Source organism: Rhinolophus sinicus, chromosome 17 (assembly GCF_057876585.1).
Source record: "Rhinolophus sinicus isolate RSI-liver-muscle chromosome 17, RSI-T2T, whole genome shotgun sequence".
NCBI classification, from domain to species: domain Eukaryota; kingdom Metazoa; phylum Chordata; class Mammalia; order Chiroptera; family Rhinolophidae; genus Rhinolophus; species Rhinolophus sinicus.
In genome coordinates this window covers 195,341,525-195,357,037 of record NC_142517.1, presented here as the reverse complement: position 1 = coordinate 195,357,037, position 15,513 = coordinate 195,341,525, and the positions used below count along the sequence as shown (strand labels likewise).

General features: G+C 51.1%; 1 protein-coding gene across 2 annotated transcripts in view; it reads right to left on the bottom strand.

Annotated features, from left to right (window-relative positions):
• IGFBP2 (insulin like growth factor binding protein 2) overlaps positions 1-12,947 on the bottom strand; it is a 30,602-nt gene extending 17,655 nt beyond the window's left edge. Inside the window, exons 1-3 of one of the 2 annotated variants that reach the window (XM_019727057.3) lie at positions 12,816-12,947; positions 10,391-10,473; positions 9,919-9,980 (exon numbers count right to left, since the gene is read on the bottom strand). In XM_019727057.3, the coding sequence (XP_019582616.3) occupies positions 9,919-9,980; positions 10,391-10,473; positions 12,816-12,932 (262 nt within the window). In that variant the 5' untranslated portion in view covers positions 12,933-12,947. Of the gene's footprint in view, positions 1-6,608; positions 7,098-9,918; positions 9,981-10,390; positions 10,474-12,815 lie in introns of those variants that run through there. The other variant, XM_019727058.3, reaches the window with a different exon arrangement.
• Positions 12,948-15,513: the final 2,566 nt, after the last annotated feature.

The following is a 15,513-nucleotide window of genomic DNA, read 5'->3' as shown; positions in this document are numbered from 1 at the left end:
CTTTCTGGCACCCTTGGCTCCCTCCAATAGGATGGATCTGAAAGCCCATTTTCCTGCAGCAGGAAATGGGCACCAGGGGGTTTTCACTGGCTCTGACAACTCAACAACTGCACCCCTCACACATGACCTATGTCCTAAGCGTGTCCGGACCAGGTTGGCTCGTGCTTGAGCCACTGATGCTTGCAGGCTTCCATCAGGGCCTTCCATACAGGAGGGAGCGTGGCACCCAAGCGGTGCCTTCATAGTCCTCTGAGCATAGGTAGCTGGAGGGCTGGGTCCTGTAGGTTGGCAGGCCAGGGGGAGGCAGGACTCAGCCCTGTGCAGCCTGTTTATAGCAGCAAGGCCAGCACAAGTACCCAGTGTCCAAACTCTGGGGCCACCTCTGTCCCCCCCCAGTCTTCCCACCCCCAATCTGTGCACTACAGCGTGAAGCTCCCATACCAAGAATGGTCGGTCCCAGACAGCAGGACATGGGCCCCAAAGAGCATGGTCTAACTCATCCGTAAACAGTGCAAGCCTGTTGACCTCAGGCCATTGTCTACTGTCAACTGGGTTTATGCCGCATTTAAAATAGTTTCACTACCATTTCTACAAAGGGCTTCATTACTGTCTGTGAAAGTAGGTCAAGGTATGGATATTTCCATTTTGTAGGTGAAGAGATAAATATCAAATGACTCATTAAAAAAAAAAACCCAAGTGCTTAGGTTATATTTGTATTATCTACCGTCACACACACACAGGCACAGCCTCATAGAGCCGGTGCGATCAGTTCCTGATGTACAGATAAGGGAACTGAGGCTCACAGAGAATATATCTCTGATAAGGCCCTCACACACCGTGGTAAAACCTTAGAGATGGGCGGCCTGCCTGACACAGCCAGTTTGGCCCTCATTTTAAAGGCCGGCTACCTAAGCATCAGAAATGAGACGTCGCTTGACGAGACGAAAGCAGCTAACTAACCTACTATGTGCTAGACACTTTCCACTACCACAGTTGCCCTCACACGCACCCCACTTAAGACATACACTCAAATCATCCCCATTTCACACACGGGGAAGGCCCTCGCCACCACCACTCAGGTTCGCAGAGACAGGTGTGCACCGAAACCCAGGTCAGTTGACAGCAAAGGCCAGGCTGCTTTCACCGTCATCTCTTCTCAGTTCCTTCATGCCCACCAGTTTTCTTCTCCAGACGGCCACCTGGGACCCTTCTGCCCCTCCTGACTGCTGCGTGCTGGCCACTTCCATTTCTGAAGTCCTCAAGCTCGAAGACTGAGACAACTCGGAGGCGGCGAAGTAATGCGATTCACTGAACATGGCAGTAATGAACCGCGACCCACACGTCACCTGCACATGGCAGGTGTCCAGGACCAAAGCTCCAGGCTGACAGGGTCAAAGCCTTGTTCTGCTAACAGTCCCACTCCCTTGTTTGCCCAGAGGAAAGGTCACCAGGTAATTTTCTCATCCTGTTACTTAGCTGCTAAGGTTCCCCTTGACTAAGCCCAGAGTCCACACCCCAACAGGGAGGCAAAAACGTCCCTTGCAGGGCTGTCGTAAAGCAGGCAAAGTCGGTTCCTAACAGGATAAGGACAGATGGGAGGCCGACCGAGCTCCTGGAGGCTGCCTGCCACTTCAGCAAAATGCTGGCCAGTGATAGCAAGGAAAAGCAGAGGAGCCTAGAACATCTGCCAACCAGACCACCAGTCTCCCTGGTGAATTCAAAGTATAACCTCGCTCCGCTGTGCCTTGGTTTCAGCAGGAGCAACTGCAGCATGAACCCTCCTAGGGGAAAATGGCTATTTCCCCACCCCCAGAGCCCAGCCCCTACACTGGCAGCCTACCCCCCACCTCATTTAAGGATTAGATTTGACTCAAACATGCCAGTACCCATCACCTATGTGGTCTCCCTCTAAGTGGATCCCTGAGGAAGGCTGGGGGCAACATATTTTCCATGTCATTTTCTCGAGCCCTGTCCACCTAACTTTGCGTCCGGTCACGCGTCCAAGACCAGGTCACAGTGGGAGAGGCAAGGGACATGGGAAGGGTCTAAGGGGCATTGAGAAGACAGGCTGGAGAAAGCAGGGGAGGAAAGGGGCAGCTGGGCACACAGAGAAGAGACTGAAGCTAAATGCACTCCCTGGACATGGAATCTCTTTAAAAACAATAATAACCAACCTTTTCTTTTTCTTTTTGTAGTGTTGTAGGATGTGAAGAGAGCCAACAAACAACAAAACCAAATGTGGGAATAATCTGTTGACCTTCTGCTCCTCCCTCCTGCCTTTTAGCTCCTTCCCTGCCCCAACCCCCACATACACACATACACAGGTTGAGGAAAAAGCTCTGATTCTGCATTTTATTAGAGCCAAGAATATCAAACCTTAGCAGTTGTACCCTTTTCTATGGCAGAGAACAGCTAATCTGAGAACCAACTAGAAGCTGATCTGATAATTGGGCTAGAGAGCAGTGAATCTCTCAAATTAAGCCCTTAAATGTCTGACCACAGATGACTGAAATATGCTCCTGCGCTCAGGCAACCCACAGGTGTCTTTATAGGACTAATTTCTATGTAGCCCCTAATCCAAAGGATTGATGTGCCTGAAATTTTTGTTTTAAAGCTCAATGCTAAGGTAAACGTACAGTGAGAACCATAGAAGCCTCCCTCTTCTCTTTGCCAGCCAGGAAACTCAGTAATCCAATTTGACCAAGAACCACTGCGTGGATACGCCCCTCATAACAGACGGGTTCTTTCCCCCTAGACTCTACCACCTCTTCTAATTCAGTCCTTAGCCTTTGTTTTGTTTTGGGGAGATCTTTTGACATTGTTATACAGGATTTGCTTTTTTCTCAAAGCTTCCTCAAGTTTCTTGTCAAAGGAATGGATGGGGTTGTTCACCACACAAAGGGAACTGTCTTGGGTGAACACTTGACACAGGTGGAAGGTGGGTAGAAAGACTGCAGGCAAATACCCTGGAGTTCTGGGACTTCCTCAAATCCCAGCCCTCCAGCACAATGGCATGCTGAGGCCACTGCCTGCCTAGCTGGGGTACGACCTGTCCCGCCAAGGTCAGAGTGCACAGGGCCACACCCCACGTGGTCCCCAGGAGCAGCCAGGAGCAGCAGCCCTCAGCTCCCCCACCTCCTCCTTCCAAATGGTGGTGACTCAAGCAGAGCAGCTTAGCAGAGCGAGCTGTGCGTATTCTGTCCAGAAGCGGGGAGGGGGGTAGAAGGTAGTGGTGTTAGCCATCAGTGACAGTGGGTCCCACTCATTTCCCAAGTCTATTTTACGACTTTGAACTCAGTATGCAAATTTATGCAAGACAAGATGCAAAGCAGTGCTTTGAGCCAGAAGTCCCATTGCTTTTCTCCCCCTTTTTTTGAAACTGCACTGAACCACTGTAAATCAGGGCTTGCCTCTGCCCCCCTTTATCCTCCCGGAGCAATTGCAGATGCAAAACCTCCCCAGCCCGCCAGCCGGCTGGCTGGCCAGCCCGTCTGTCTGTCTGTCTGTCTGTCTGTCTGTCTGTCAGCCTGCCTGCCCTGAGACTTTGAATGACTGCATATTTCCACAGCACCTTTATATGTACAGCAGGCCAGACGGCCACTTGGGCAGCTCGGCCCCTCCGGCCCCTCCGCATAATCCCTGGTATTGTGCATGGTAGGGAAGGAAGCAGGGAGATGCTGAGGGAGGCCCTGAATTCTGAAAGGACCCAACCTGGCCCAAACCCTCTTCCCCAACTTTTCTATGCACTTCTGCCCACTGTACCACCAAACACAGCCACGTACTGTTAAGGTCCAGACTTCAGATCTCAGTGTCCCACTCCCATTTTTCTTCCAGACCCACCCACTCCAATCCCCCAATCTGACTTCAGGATTTCTTTGAATCCAGCCCCAGCCCATCACCCCCAGGGGATGCAGGCTCAGCCCCGGCTGAAGTGCCCACCCCCACCCCCTGCATCCCAGCCATCCCCAGGAAGCCAGCGACACAGCCCCTGAGTCCTGGGAACAAAGACAAAAGAGCTAACAGCAAAGCCGGAACTGCTGGGGTTTGCTGCCTCGAAATGAGTGGGTATGTTTAAAATTCTCAAAAGCAACCTGCTCAAAGAGGAATGCAGGCTGGGATGGGGGGAGGCTCACTCTTCCGAGGGGGGAGGAGAAGGGATGGGAGATGGAGAGGAGGAGGCAGCAGCATTCAGTGCTAAGGTCTCCTCTGGGCCATGCCCCCCACCATGCTCAGTCCCTGCCCCCCCCTCAGAACCTACACTCTGTATGAGTGCCCCCCTTCCTGCCTCAGCCCAAGACCCTCTTCTACACAGAAGCCTCAAGACTTGCCCCTCTTTCTTCCCAGCACTTCTGCAAGCCCAGGCTTCTCCCCACAATGCCCCCTTCGCCCCAGCCCGACTCATGCCTCAGGCTCCCTGCTCATGGTCACTTGTTTCCAATGTGCCCACGAGGCTTCCACATCCAGCTTCCAGCCCCAGGCCCCACCTGGATCCGCTCTTCACAATCTGGAGCACAAGAGAAAAATGTGGAAGGCATCTGTCTGGGCATTGGGAGGAGAAGGCAGGCTAACAAGGAGCTGGAAAGGAGTCCCATAATAACTAGGCAGAAAATCCAAAGTGACATTCTGCCCATGAACTCACCCCATTGTCCCCGGGCTCACACACACACACACACACACACACACACACACACACACACACGTCCCCCTTCAGGCTCCAGGGAGGAGTGAGTGAGGAATCTGCATCTGTTCTCTGTTGAAGACCCTAACCTGCTTCTGGGGTGTGGGAAACGGGAGAGCTGGTTTTCAGGTTGAGAGTGAGAAGTATAAAGGGGGGGTGAGGGGGGGAGGAACAGTGACGTTTAGGAAGGACGTGTACCACGCACTTTTTTAAAAGTCAAAATCCAAATGACTCCATGAACTTGGAGGCCTTTGAAAAGTTCATCCCGCTGAGGACGATGTTTGGTTTGTCAGAGTTCAGCTCAGAAACCATAGTGGACCATGGCACGCGAGGGAGTGAGGATGTAGGAACGCGGGGGACAGGCGCCCGCGGGGAAAGGACCTTTGCAGAGTCCTTTTCCTTTTATTACTACTTTCTACGAGAAGCAGGAGGGATGGCTTAACTTCGAGACAGGCTGGGGAGGGAAGCCAGCGGAGGGAGAAGAAAGAGACCAAGGGGTTCTGCTCCGAGGAAGCCCTAACTTGCTCTGCACTCAACGTCAAAATGTGCCAGAGAAATAGAAAAAGATTTCAACTCTTACCCCTCATTCTATTCTCTGGAACAGGAAAAAAACAATAGTAGGCTCGAGGAAAGGGGGTGGGGGAGTCCCTGGGGGAGAGGGCAAGTTGTACAACGACCGCAGAAGCTGAGAAGCAAGCAAGAATGTTTTCACTTTTATTTTTCTTTCCTTTCCCCTTCCTGCTTTCCTACTTTCCTTCCTTCCTTCCTTCCTTCCTTCCTTCCTTCCTCTCTCGGTCCCTCCTTCATTCCTTCCTTTTCTCTCTCTTTCTTTTTTCCCCCCAACTTTGAGAAATTTGGTCAGACTCGCCTGCTTTTTATGTTTTGAACAGCGTAGGCAGTGGACACATATTACCACTGTCTCCAAGAGGAAAGAAAATAATTACAGCTTCCTCCAGACCACTGGGGCAGGAGGCTTTTGTAATTTTAAAAACATACAAACAAAAAAAGTGAGATCCTTACAGTTCAGTTGTGTCCCTCAAAAAACTTTTTTTTGGGGGGATGAGGGCCCCTTACAAAGAATCTTAGGGTTCCTGTTCTATCAAGTGAAGATGGGGGCGGGGGAAGGGGCACCGCGCTTCAGTAAGAGTGGCTGCGACCGTCCCGGGCATCCTCCAGCTTCCGCCCTGGGCCCAGATACTAAACTGAGCAGCACCGCTGCCCCCGCCTCTAGATTGCAGCCGGCGACCCGGCTTAAGTTACACTGACTCAGCTGCTAGGGTCTCTTCCTCGCCTCCCAAATGCCCCTCTTTTATTTTTTCTATCCAACATAGTAGCAAGAGCTTTCTCGGTCTCTATGTAAAACAGCAGCGTCCGTTTTTAATTTTCCCTAAGCAACCCACCCTGCCAAGTGCCAACACGTCCTTTCTTCCCACCGTACAATCCCAGTAGCAGGAAGGGTTCCTCAACGCGCCGCTGCCTTCGCCTAGCGCCCCTCCCCTCACCAGAGGTCCTCAGTGTCACCCGCACCGGCCACCTCAGCCCCCCCGGCAGCGTCCTGCACCAGGACCTTTCCAGGACCCATGGGTTCCTACTCCCACATACCTGACCAACCCCTTCCAAAATAGAAGTCAGGGTACGTTCCACCCGGGGAAACCATGATCACAGGGGTGCTTTTCGCCATTTATCCGCACAAATTAGTAGCCAGGCTCCTCCGCGCGCTCTAACTCCAGTCCCCTCCCGGGGCCTGACTTTCGGGTTCCCCTCCCAACAGTCCGCAGGAGTCCGCCGGGAGCCGGCCAGGGACTCCGCTCTACCTCCGCTTCAACGTGCTGAGGGCCCGCTGCACACTCCCTACCTGCTCAAGGGCCGCCAGCCCAACCCCCGGCTACCCTCCAAGTTTGTCGCCACTAGTTGTCCCAACCTGCGTTACCTGCAACCTGCTCGGGGCTGGTGCCATACTCGGCGTCCCGGCGCTTCTCGCAAGTACCGGCGCCCAGGACCAACGCCTGCAGAGGCAGCTCGGAGTCCGGATGGGGGTAGCAGCGCAGCCCCTGGGCGCAGCGCGGGGTGTAGACGCCGCACGCCTCGCCCTCCAGCCGGGCGCACACAGAGCAGCAGCCGCAGCCCGGCTCGCGGACCAGCTCGGCGCAGGGCGCCCCGGACACGGCTGGCGTGGCCCCGCAGGCGGCCAGGCGCTCGGGCGTGCAGGGCGGGCAGCGGAACAGCACCTCGGCGCGCACGTCCGCGCCCAGCAGCAGCAGCAGCGGCGGCAGGAGCAGCGGCAGCGCGAGGCCGCCCAGTCTCGGCAGCATGTTGGCGACGGTGAGCGCGACTGCAGCGAGCGAGCGGGCAGGTGGCACGGCCCTGAGAGCGCGGGAGCCGCCTCCTGGGCTTCTTTCTCCTCCCCTGCTGCCGCAGCCGGGTCCTAAAGAGCCCTGCTTCTCCCCGCCCCCTGCCTTCTCCCCTCCCCCTTTTGGAGACCACCCCCTTCCCCCGACACTCCGGAGCGCCGGCTTGTGCGTGCGCGCACGCCCACTCGCCCACCCCCACTTCGTCGCTTGCTCTGTAGGTCCCCTACCAGTCCTGCCTCTGTCTGTCCACACCTTCTACCCCGGGATCCCTGACTCCTGAGGAATAAGAATCGCTTGGGGGCTTGAGTAGGACGGGCGGGGAGCGAAGAATGGGTGCTTTTTGTCTCCCGTTTTCGGTTCAATTCGCAAGGACTTAGTTTGCGCGCTTCCCAAGTGGCCGGCACTGGACTAACTGCTGGGGGAATGCAACGGAGAAAAGACATGCTCTTGACCTTCAGGTAGATTTCACTGCCACCGACTCCTACCATCCTCGGTTTTCACCCCCCCCCCCACACACACACACACACACACACTCACACAAAGAGACACACGCGTTGCCTGGGACGGTGAGTCCGGAGGTGGTTCACGTCCTCTAGACCAGCCTAGCCCCAACAGCCTCCCTTAGTGACCATTGCAGTTTCCCAACCCTGCAAGCATCGGGTGGTGACATGTAAGTACCAGAAATGCGATTTCTGGACACCGAGAAACTGCTCCCTTCTTCTCTGCCTCCCCTGTCCCCCCAAAAAAGTAATCACTTAGGGACCTGGACCCCGGTACCCATAGATCTGGAGACATTTGCTGCAGGAGAGATCCCAGAACACCCTGCTTCAGGGGGCTCGGAGAGGTCAGATCAGCCTTCCAGGTATGTGAGAACATCCTGGGGTAAGGTCATCTATAGCTCTCTCTAATAACGCAGACTGACAAGGATGGCCTCCCTTCAGTGTTCTGTTTGGTTTACTGAGTCCTGTCCAAGCTGTCCCCAACCCCTCAGCATTCCAGGCTGGACTTGCCTTTATTATCACCCATCTCCCTGGGTTGTGACCCTAACAAAGACCCTCGTCAGAGAATTGTTTTTGGTGAGGGATGGACCATTAAGCTGTCTTCAGCCCAGGTGTAATTTCTCCACACAGGCATGCAGCACATAAGGACGTCTGTCTCTGTGAACTAGGGACTGCATGTATGAAGGTGGTCCCAAAGAATTAAAGCTGAAACGTTCCTAGCACCTGGTAACTTCATAGCCATGGTAACAGCATAGCCCAAACATCACTCATATGTTTGTGTGATGCCAGTAAAGTACGTGCAATTCTGTACAGTACATGACACTTGATAATGGTGATGCACAACTATGTTACTGGCTTACATATTACTATACTTATCATTATTTTAGAGTATACCGTAAAACCGTATATAGCGTTACGCTGACAGCAGTCTCATCCATCTCATGCTTACCGAGTGACTTGAATGCATCATTTACTCTTGTGCTTGATTAGATCTCATGTTGTTTTATACAGTAACATGCTATACAGGCTTGTAGCCTAGGAGAAATAGGTTAAGTGCCCTCTATGATGTTCCCTCAGTGAAGAAATCACCGAATGATGCATTTCTCTGAACGTACCCTCCTCGTTAAGCTGTGCATTACTGTACCTCCGTTCCACCCTTCCTTCCACCAGAGTTCCCTCCACTCCACTTCTTTCTACCTTTTGATTCAACTTTCCCAGTGGCCTGGCCCTGACGATGAGCTAGATGCCCAGGAAGGCAAGTTCCTGATCTTAGGAAACTAACAATATTATGGCGGAGAGTTTAGTAAGATGAACAAACAACTGGTTGTCAGAGGCTTTGAGGAGGAGAAATACTTGTGGAGATGTGAAGAGAGTTTCACAAGTGAATCAGACTTGACACTAAAGCTTAGAAGTCTACCAGGGGAAATGTCAGAGTAGCAAGGGCACCCCACGCCAGGACCCGGCAAAGCAAGGACACGGAGATGGGAAAGTGAGCTTGGAGAAAAGAAGTCCACTGTGGCCAGCAGAATGCTTGGAAGAGGGGAGCAGGGGGAGCGGAGACACTGGCAGGAAATCCAGCTGACTTGTGTGGCTGTTTGACTTTATTTGGCAGGCAGGGGAGTACAGCGTCCACATTTGAGCAGAGGAGTGAAACAGGTAGAGCTGGTCTTCTGGAAACCACTGGAACTGTGTCTAGTGCAGATCTGACAGCAGTCAAAAAGGACAGGCCCCGGGAGGTGGCTGGTTACTCCTCATGGGTGTGCCGACCTGGTAACATTGTTTCTGTTGGTCTCACCCCCTAGAGTCTGAGCCCCTTCAGAGAAACAACAGCGTCCACTCTGACACTGACCAATGGAAATCCAATGCAAGCCGCAGAAAGCCATGGGTGCAATTTTCAGTTTTCTAGTAGCCACATTAAAATATAGTAAAAAGAAATAGATGGAACCCATTTTAATCATATACTTTAACCCCATGTATTCAAATTATCATTTCAATGTGCAATAAATATTAAAAATTATTACTGAGAGATTTAATATTCCTTTTTTTAATACTAAATCCTCACGCTCTGATGTGTATTTTGTGCTGACAGCACATTTCAATTTGAACTAGCCAAAATTCAAATTCTCCATGGCCACACGTGGCTAGTAGCTACCAAATGAGAGAGGGCATGGGTCAAAAACGTAGTGCCTGGCACCTGGTAGGCACTCAGTAAATGTGTTGAATGAATGAATGAATGAATGAATGAATGAAAAGCACTTTCCCTAAAAATACTCCCAGCAGGGCCCCTTATTCAGTCTCCATTGCAATGCCCAGCTGCTGGGGATGAAAGGTCGTGATGAATGTATAGAGAGGACAGGAGATGCAGTTTTTCATTCATCCAGCTACTCACCTTTTTGAGATTCATTCTCCTTCTTCCCTTGTTTAAAGTTCTTAATCTCTTGGCCAAGAACCCTGGAGACAAGCAGGTAACCGTGAGGCTAACTTGACCAATGCAAAATATTCAATGAGGTTTGTCTTTCTAATGAGTCTGAAGACCACCCCCCAATTCTTTTCTCCTAGTTCCCTGGTTAATAGTCAATTTTGCCCCCTCACCACCACCACCACCAACAACAACAACAGCCCCATATTTTGATGTCCTTTCCTATCCACCATGAGGTTCAGAGCCCACTCCACAGAGCCTTCAATCACAGAACACCCTCCATCAGCTGAAGCTTAGAGAAGGGTGGGGGGCTCCATTTTACTCATTACTGCAGGCCCAGAGCCTAGAACAGTGCCTGGAACACAGAGGCTAGATAAATATTTGTTGAGTGAACTCAGGTTCTCTGCTCTGCCCTGCTTTGCCCACTGTTCCTGGAGCATACCTTACTTTACATTTCTCATGAGTCCTCTGTAAAGGATATGTCCTTAGGCCTGAGAGCCTGTCTGTGTGAGGCAGTGAGGACTCCTGTGGAGAGATGGGGACAGGCTGAAACTGGTTTTCTTCCCTCCCCCTAATCCTTGCGTTTTTCTATTTGAAAAGTGTTTCACCAACTCCACCCTCTCCAAGTTTGCTGTAACTAAGTACCACCTGTACTATTATTTACATAACTTTTTTTTTAAGGGAAGTCAATTCACTTTCTTTTTTCTTTTTACTGAAAGCTATTTTTAAAAGAAACTTTATATCCCTACCATAAATGGAAAACCTGTATGGATGGTCATATGTAGATAGCAACCACAAAAATAAACACAATGAAACAAAACAATGTTATTCAATTCGGGCTGGATACTGTTGCTTACTAAAGCCTCTGCGCCTGGCACACTCTCTGGTTAACAAAATATGATCCAGTGTAAGAGAAGTAGGAGGGCAAGCCAGACTGACCCACGCTGAGATTTTCCCCATTAAGTCATCAGGAGAGGAATATTTTAAAAAATATCTTATTTAAATGTAACACATGCAAAAAAGTACACATCATAAACGTGATAAGTGCTCACAATTGGCCATCCCATGTAACCAGCTCCCAGATGAAGAAAGAGAATAGTAACTGCTCAGAACCCACCTTATCTTCACTTCCAATTATTACCTGCCTCCTCCATGGGCAACCATGATTCTGACTTCTACTACCATGGATACGTTTTTTTGCCTGTTTTTGCATTTCATATAAACGAAAACATACAATACGCAGTCTTTTTCTCTCTGGCTTCTTTTGTTCAACATTCTTCTTGCATGTAGTTATTGGTTCTTTCTCACTGTTCGGTAGTGTTCCATGGTAGGACGTCACCAGATTCTATCCATTCTCCTGTTGATGGACATTTGGATAGTTTCCAGTTTTTGACTCTTACAACACAGCTGCTATGAACTTCCCAGAACAAGTTGTTTGTGGAGCATGCGCACACGTTTCTGTTCAGTCTATACCTGGATCTGGAATTTCTAGGTCATGGAGTAGATTAAGTGTTCAGCTTTAGTAGATACAGCCAGAAAGTTTGCCAAGTAAATGTATAAATCTATGCTCTTATCACAATATATGAGGTGTAAGGGGAGGGGGAAATGTCTCCCTTCCCTCCTCTGGTCCTTTTAGCTGGTTGAATAATTAAAATGAGGTAATTCACAGAATGATAAAAAGAGCAGATGTTCAGTAATTAGATGTTTGCCCTGCCCTATAGATAGTTCGTAAAAAGTTATTTCTGGTAATAACTCTTATTATGGACAAGGCCCCTAATTTAAATTCTTCTAGGTAGTTAAGCCACGGCAGGGGGTGGGGGGGGTGGCAGAAGTTTCTCTTGAGCCCAAAGATTTAACTCAAAATAATCCATATACCACAAAGGCACATCTTGGGGCAACTAATTCTGAACCCCCAAGAGGATTCCACTTCCTTCCCATCCTTGCCAACACACTTTCCATCCTTTTTCAATATACCCGCTTTGGTGGATATGTAGTTGTATCTTATTGTGGTTATATTTTTTAGGACCCTTATGGTTCATGGAAGTGAGCACCTTTTTAATGACAGAAGAGGAGGAATTTTAAAAGGGAATCATGTCATATAATGTCATGCCCATGTATCATGGTTAAACACCTACAATTTGTTGTGGAGGTTTTTGTTTTACTTTTGTTGATGTTTCAGGAAGAAGCAGCAAAGAGTAAGAGTGTCGGTGTCGCTCGAGCAGAGGAAGTGTCCCCTACTCTCTAGCCCATAACCCTGGGATCGCCCCAGGCCACTGCCGTCTCCTTCTTGGTGAATCCTGAAGCAAACCTCACAGGTGTGAGGACCTCTGGCTTTTCTCATGCAATTCCTTGGTTGGAAACCCCATCATGAAAATCTGAGGAGAATCACTGTGGAAAAGGTGAAAAACTGTGCTCTGGGGGAAGTAACTAAGAGCTACATGTTTTGTGGTGATTTCCTGAAAAAGCCTCACATGTCAGACCAGCAACTCGATCAGTCATCTTCACCAAATGCCTCTTGGCAGACACTGGCTTAGCCTTTCGTATGGCCCTGCCCTCTAGAAGTTACTGAATTTGGTTGAATGACTCTAAAGTGACCAAATGGAAAGGACACAAAAGAATCGGAATGAGGCATGTGAGTACTGGAGGCTGACAGCGGCTAGCTGTCTGGATTCATGCCCAACACCTCCATTCACTGGCCATGTCCTTTGGGGCAAGTTACTTCACCTTTCTGAGCCTCAGTTTCCTATTTGTAATAAGGAGATGATAATAATGGTACCTATTTTTGCTGCAAAGCTTAAATGAAACAATCGAGGTGAAGTCCTTAGCACTCTGCCCGCCATGCACCCCTTTACAATAGATGGTCTTACCTGGCACTCATGAGGAGGGGCCCAGGTCCTTTGGCACAAAGCAGAAGTCGAGCCTGAGGCTGAGTTCCTCAGTGTGAAGTCAGGAAAACACCATTTACGCCCGTCCCCTCCTCTCATAAATCTGGGAACATGTTTGCAGGAGGAAGACCTCAAACGTGGTGGGAAGGGGTGGGAGTGGCTCCCAGGCATGCAGTGCGGCAGGAAGGGATAACTGGGTGCACAGAGCCTCCAGGAAGTACCCTGAAAGGTAAGAAGAAAGATACAGGAGAAGCCAGCAGAGCACAGCGGCCCTCAGGGGCCTGGAAAAGGCGTGGAACCAGCCATGGGGGCCCAGAAACTCTCCCTGGTGTGGCAGGGGGTCCAGCTGACCTGATGGCCATAACCAGAGGCAGGCAAATAACAAGAGGGAAAATGGAACAAAACTAAGAGCAGTAAGTCTGTGCAAACACTTTCCCACATGTTATTTCATTTAATTCTCCTAAGTGTCACATGAGGCCAGAAAGGTCAAGTGACCTGTCCACAGTCACTCACTAGTATATAATCGAGCCAGGTATAGAACGCTCACCTTGCCACTACCACAGGGGAGCCAAGAAAGCAGAACTCTCGTCCAGATCTGCTGTTAACTTCCAGGTGTGTGGCCACAGTTGTCCCCCGTGTCCCTCACAGCCCACACTGCCATCGCCTTTCTTCTGGTCACCTCTCAATGGGTAACAAACCATCCCAAAGCTTCAGTCCTAAACAACCATCTGTATCATGTCCCGTGCTTCTGTGGATGGACGGGGCTCAGCTGGGTCATTTGCACGTGGGCTCTTACATGTCATCATAATAGAGAGGGACGCGGGTCCCCTGAGCGTGCCAGAGCTTGACATCCAAGAGCGTTGCCCACTCACTGGCCAGCAGCTGAGCTGGCTGGTCAACAGTAGCACCTACCTATGGCTCCTCCATATGGCCTGGGCTTCTCAGACCATGGTGGTGCATTTCGAGAGGGAGTACCCCAAGAGTGAGTGTCCCACCAGGAGGCCAGGTGGAAGTTGCAAGGCTTCTTGGCAACCAGAAGCCCCACAGCATCGCTTCCCCTGTATCCTGCCGGTGAAACTGTCACCAGACCAGCTCGTCTTCAAGGGGATGGGGCAGTGGCAAGTGGCACAGGACATACGGGGGAGGCCATTTCTAGAAAGGACACTGGGCACAGCCTCCACCCCTCCTCACTGATGGGCAACTGCTGCTCTGGGGGGGAGGGGGCAGCGAGGCTGGTAGGAATGAAATGGATCAATGCTGTTCCCTCCCCTGCATCACCCACTCCTCCCAGCCTCCAAGGCTCAGTTTTACAAAGACCCCTGCAGAGCTCCAAGCCTTGGGTAGAGGTGCAACTCATTAAACATAGCACATTTTGTTCCTCCCCTATTGAAAGGTTGTTGAGGTCAAGGTGTTGTCGCCATCCTTCCTGTCTTCAAAACCTTGGGACCCACGGCATCTCAAGGAGGTGTGTTAAACAAAACACCCCTCCACTGGAATTCTCTAGATCAGACCCTACGACAAATATTTTAGGTGTTGTAAGCTTCATATGGTCTCTGTCACAACTACTCAACTCTGCCAGGACAGCCCCAAAGCAGCCAAGGACGACAGTCAAACCAAGGAGCCTGGCTCGGATCCAGTAACGACTTATGAGAACAGATGGAGGCCAGCAGGGGCCCGAGGTCAGCAGTGTGTGTTGGTCCCTGTGCTGAGCCTCCAGGGAGCAATAGGACGCCTGTTGGAAAGGCCAGCTCCACAAATGTCAGGTTCTTTACCAGTGTCCCAGTTCCCACAGCACCCCTCTCGGTCCCCACTCCCTCCCAGAACCCCACCATGAGGAGTGCAGATCCGAGGGTCTCCATCGGGCATGTGGCCAGATCCCAGCAGAGCCTCCTGGTCGGCTAGGACAAGACACAGAACCGGACCAGGTGCTCCCCAGACTTGATGGGGAAGGAGCGCGGCACACGCAACAGCACAAGGGAGCCAGGCAGATGCCACTGATTAGAGCGGGACAGAACTGGCGGCCCTGGAGAGGTGTCACGCAGGGTCCAGCATCTGTGGACAACGTGAGTGGGGCGCTGCCTCCATTAGGTGGGCCTGCCCCCATCCCCCCCTTCCTGCTGCAGCTTTTCTTTCTAGGAACAAGACTACGTCTGTTTGGCGATCCTCTATCTGGAATTGTTCAATAAACCTTTCAGGCTCTGGCAAACAGCCGTCCATCTTATACCGGTGGGGGAAGCTCCCGAAACACGGTGGATTTCTTAATCCCAAATCTGTCTGCAGGCACCCCTCCCCTCCCAGGAAATCCCTGCCGCCCCCACTCCCTGGCCTTCACTGGGGGAAAGACGGCTCACCCTTGCCACCTCGCACCCCTCTCAAGGCTAACAGCGTCTGGGTTTTGAGTCTTCACGTTTACTTTTAGTAACTTTTAATTCACTTTTAGAATTGTTGTAGTTGGTTTTCCTCCCTCCCCCCTCTCGTCCCAGGGGGTCTCTCTTTCTCTCGCTTGCTCAATGGGTCTCAGCCACACAATACTGTCTGAGCAAACTTGTCCAGGCCTCTACAATTATCTCATCTCCCCATCCCCCCACCCCCGCACCCCTTTGAGGCCACAGAGAAGCAGGCAAAGACAAACAAATAAAGAATAGGAAGGGACCCAGCCAGCTTTTGCAAGGCCCTGACA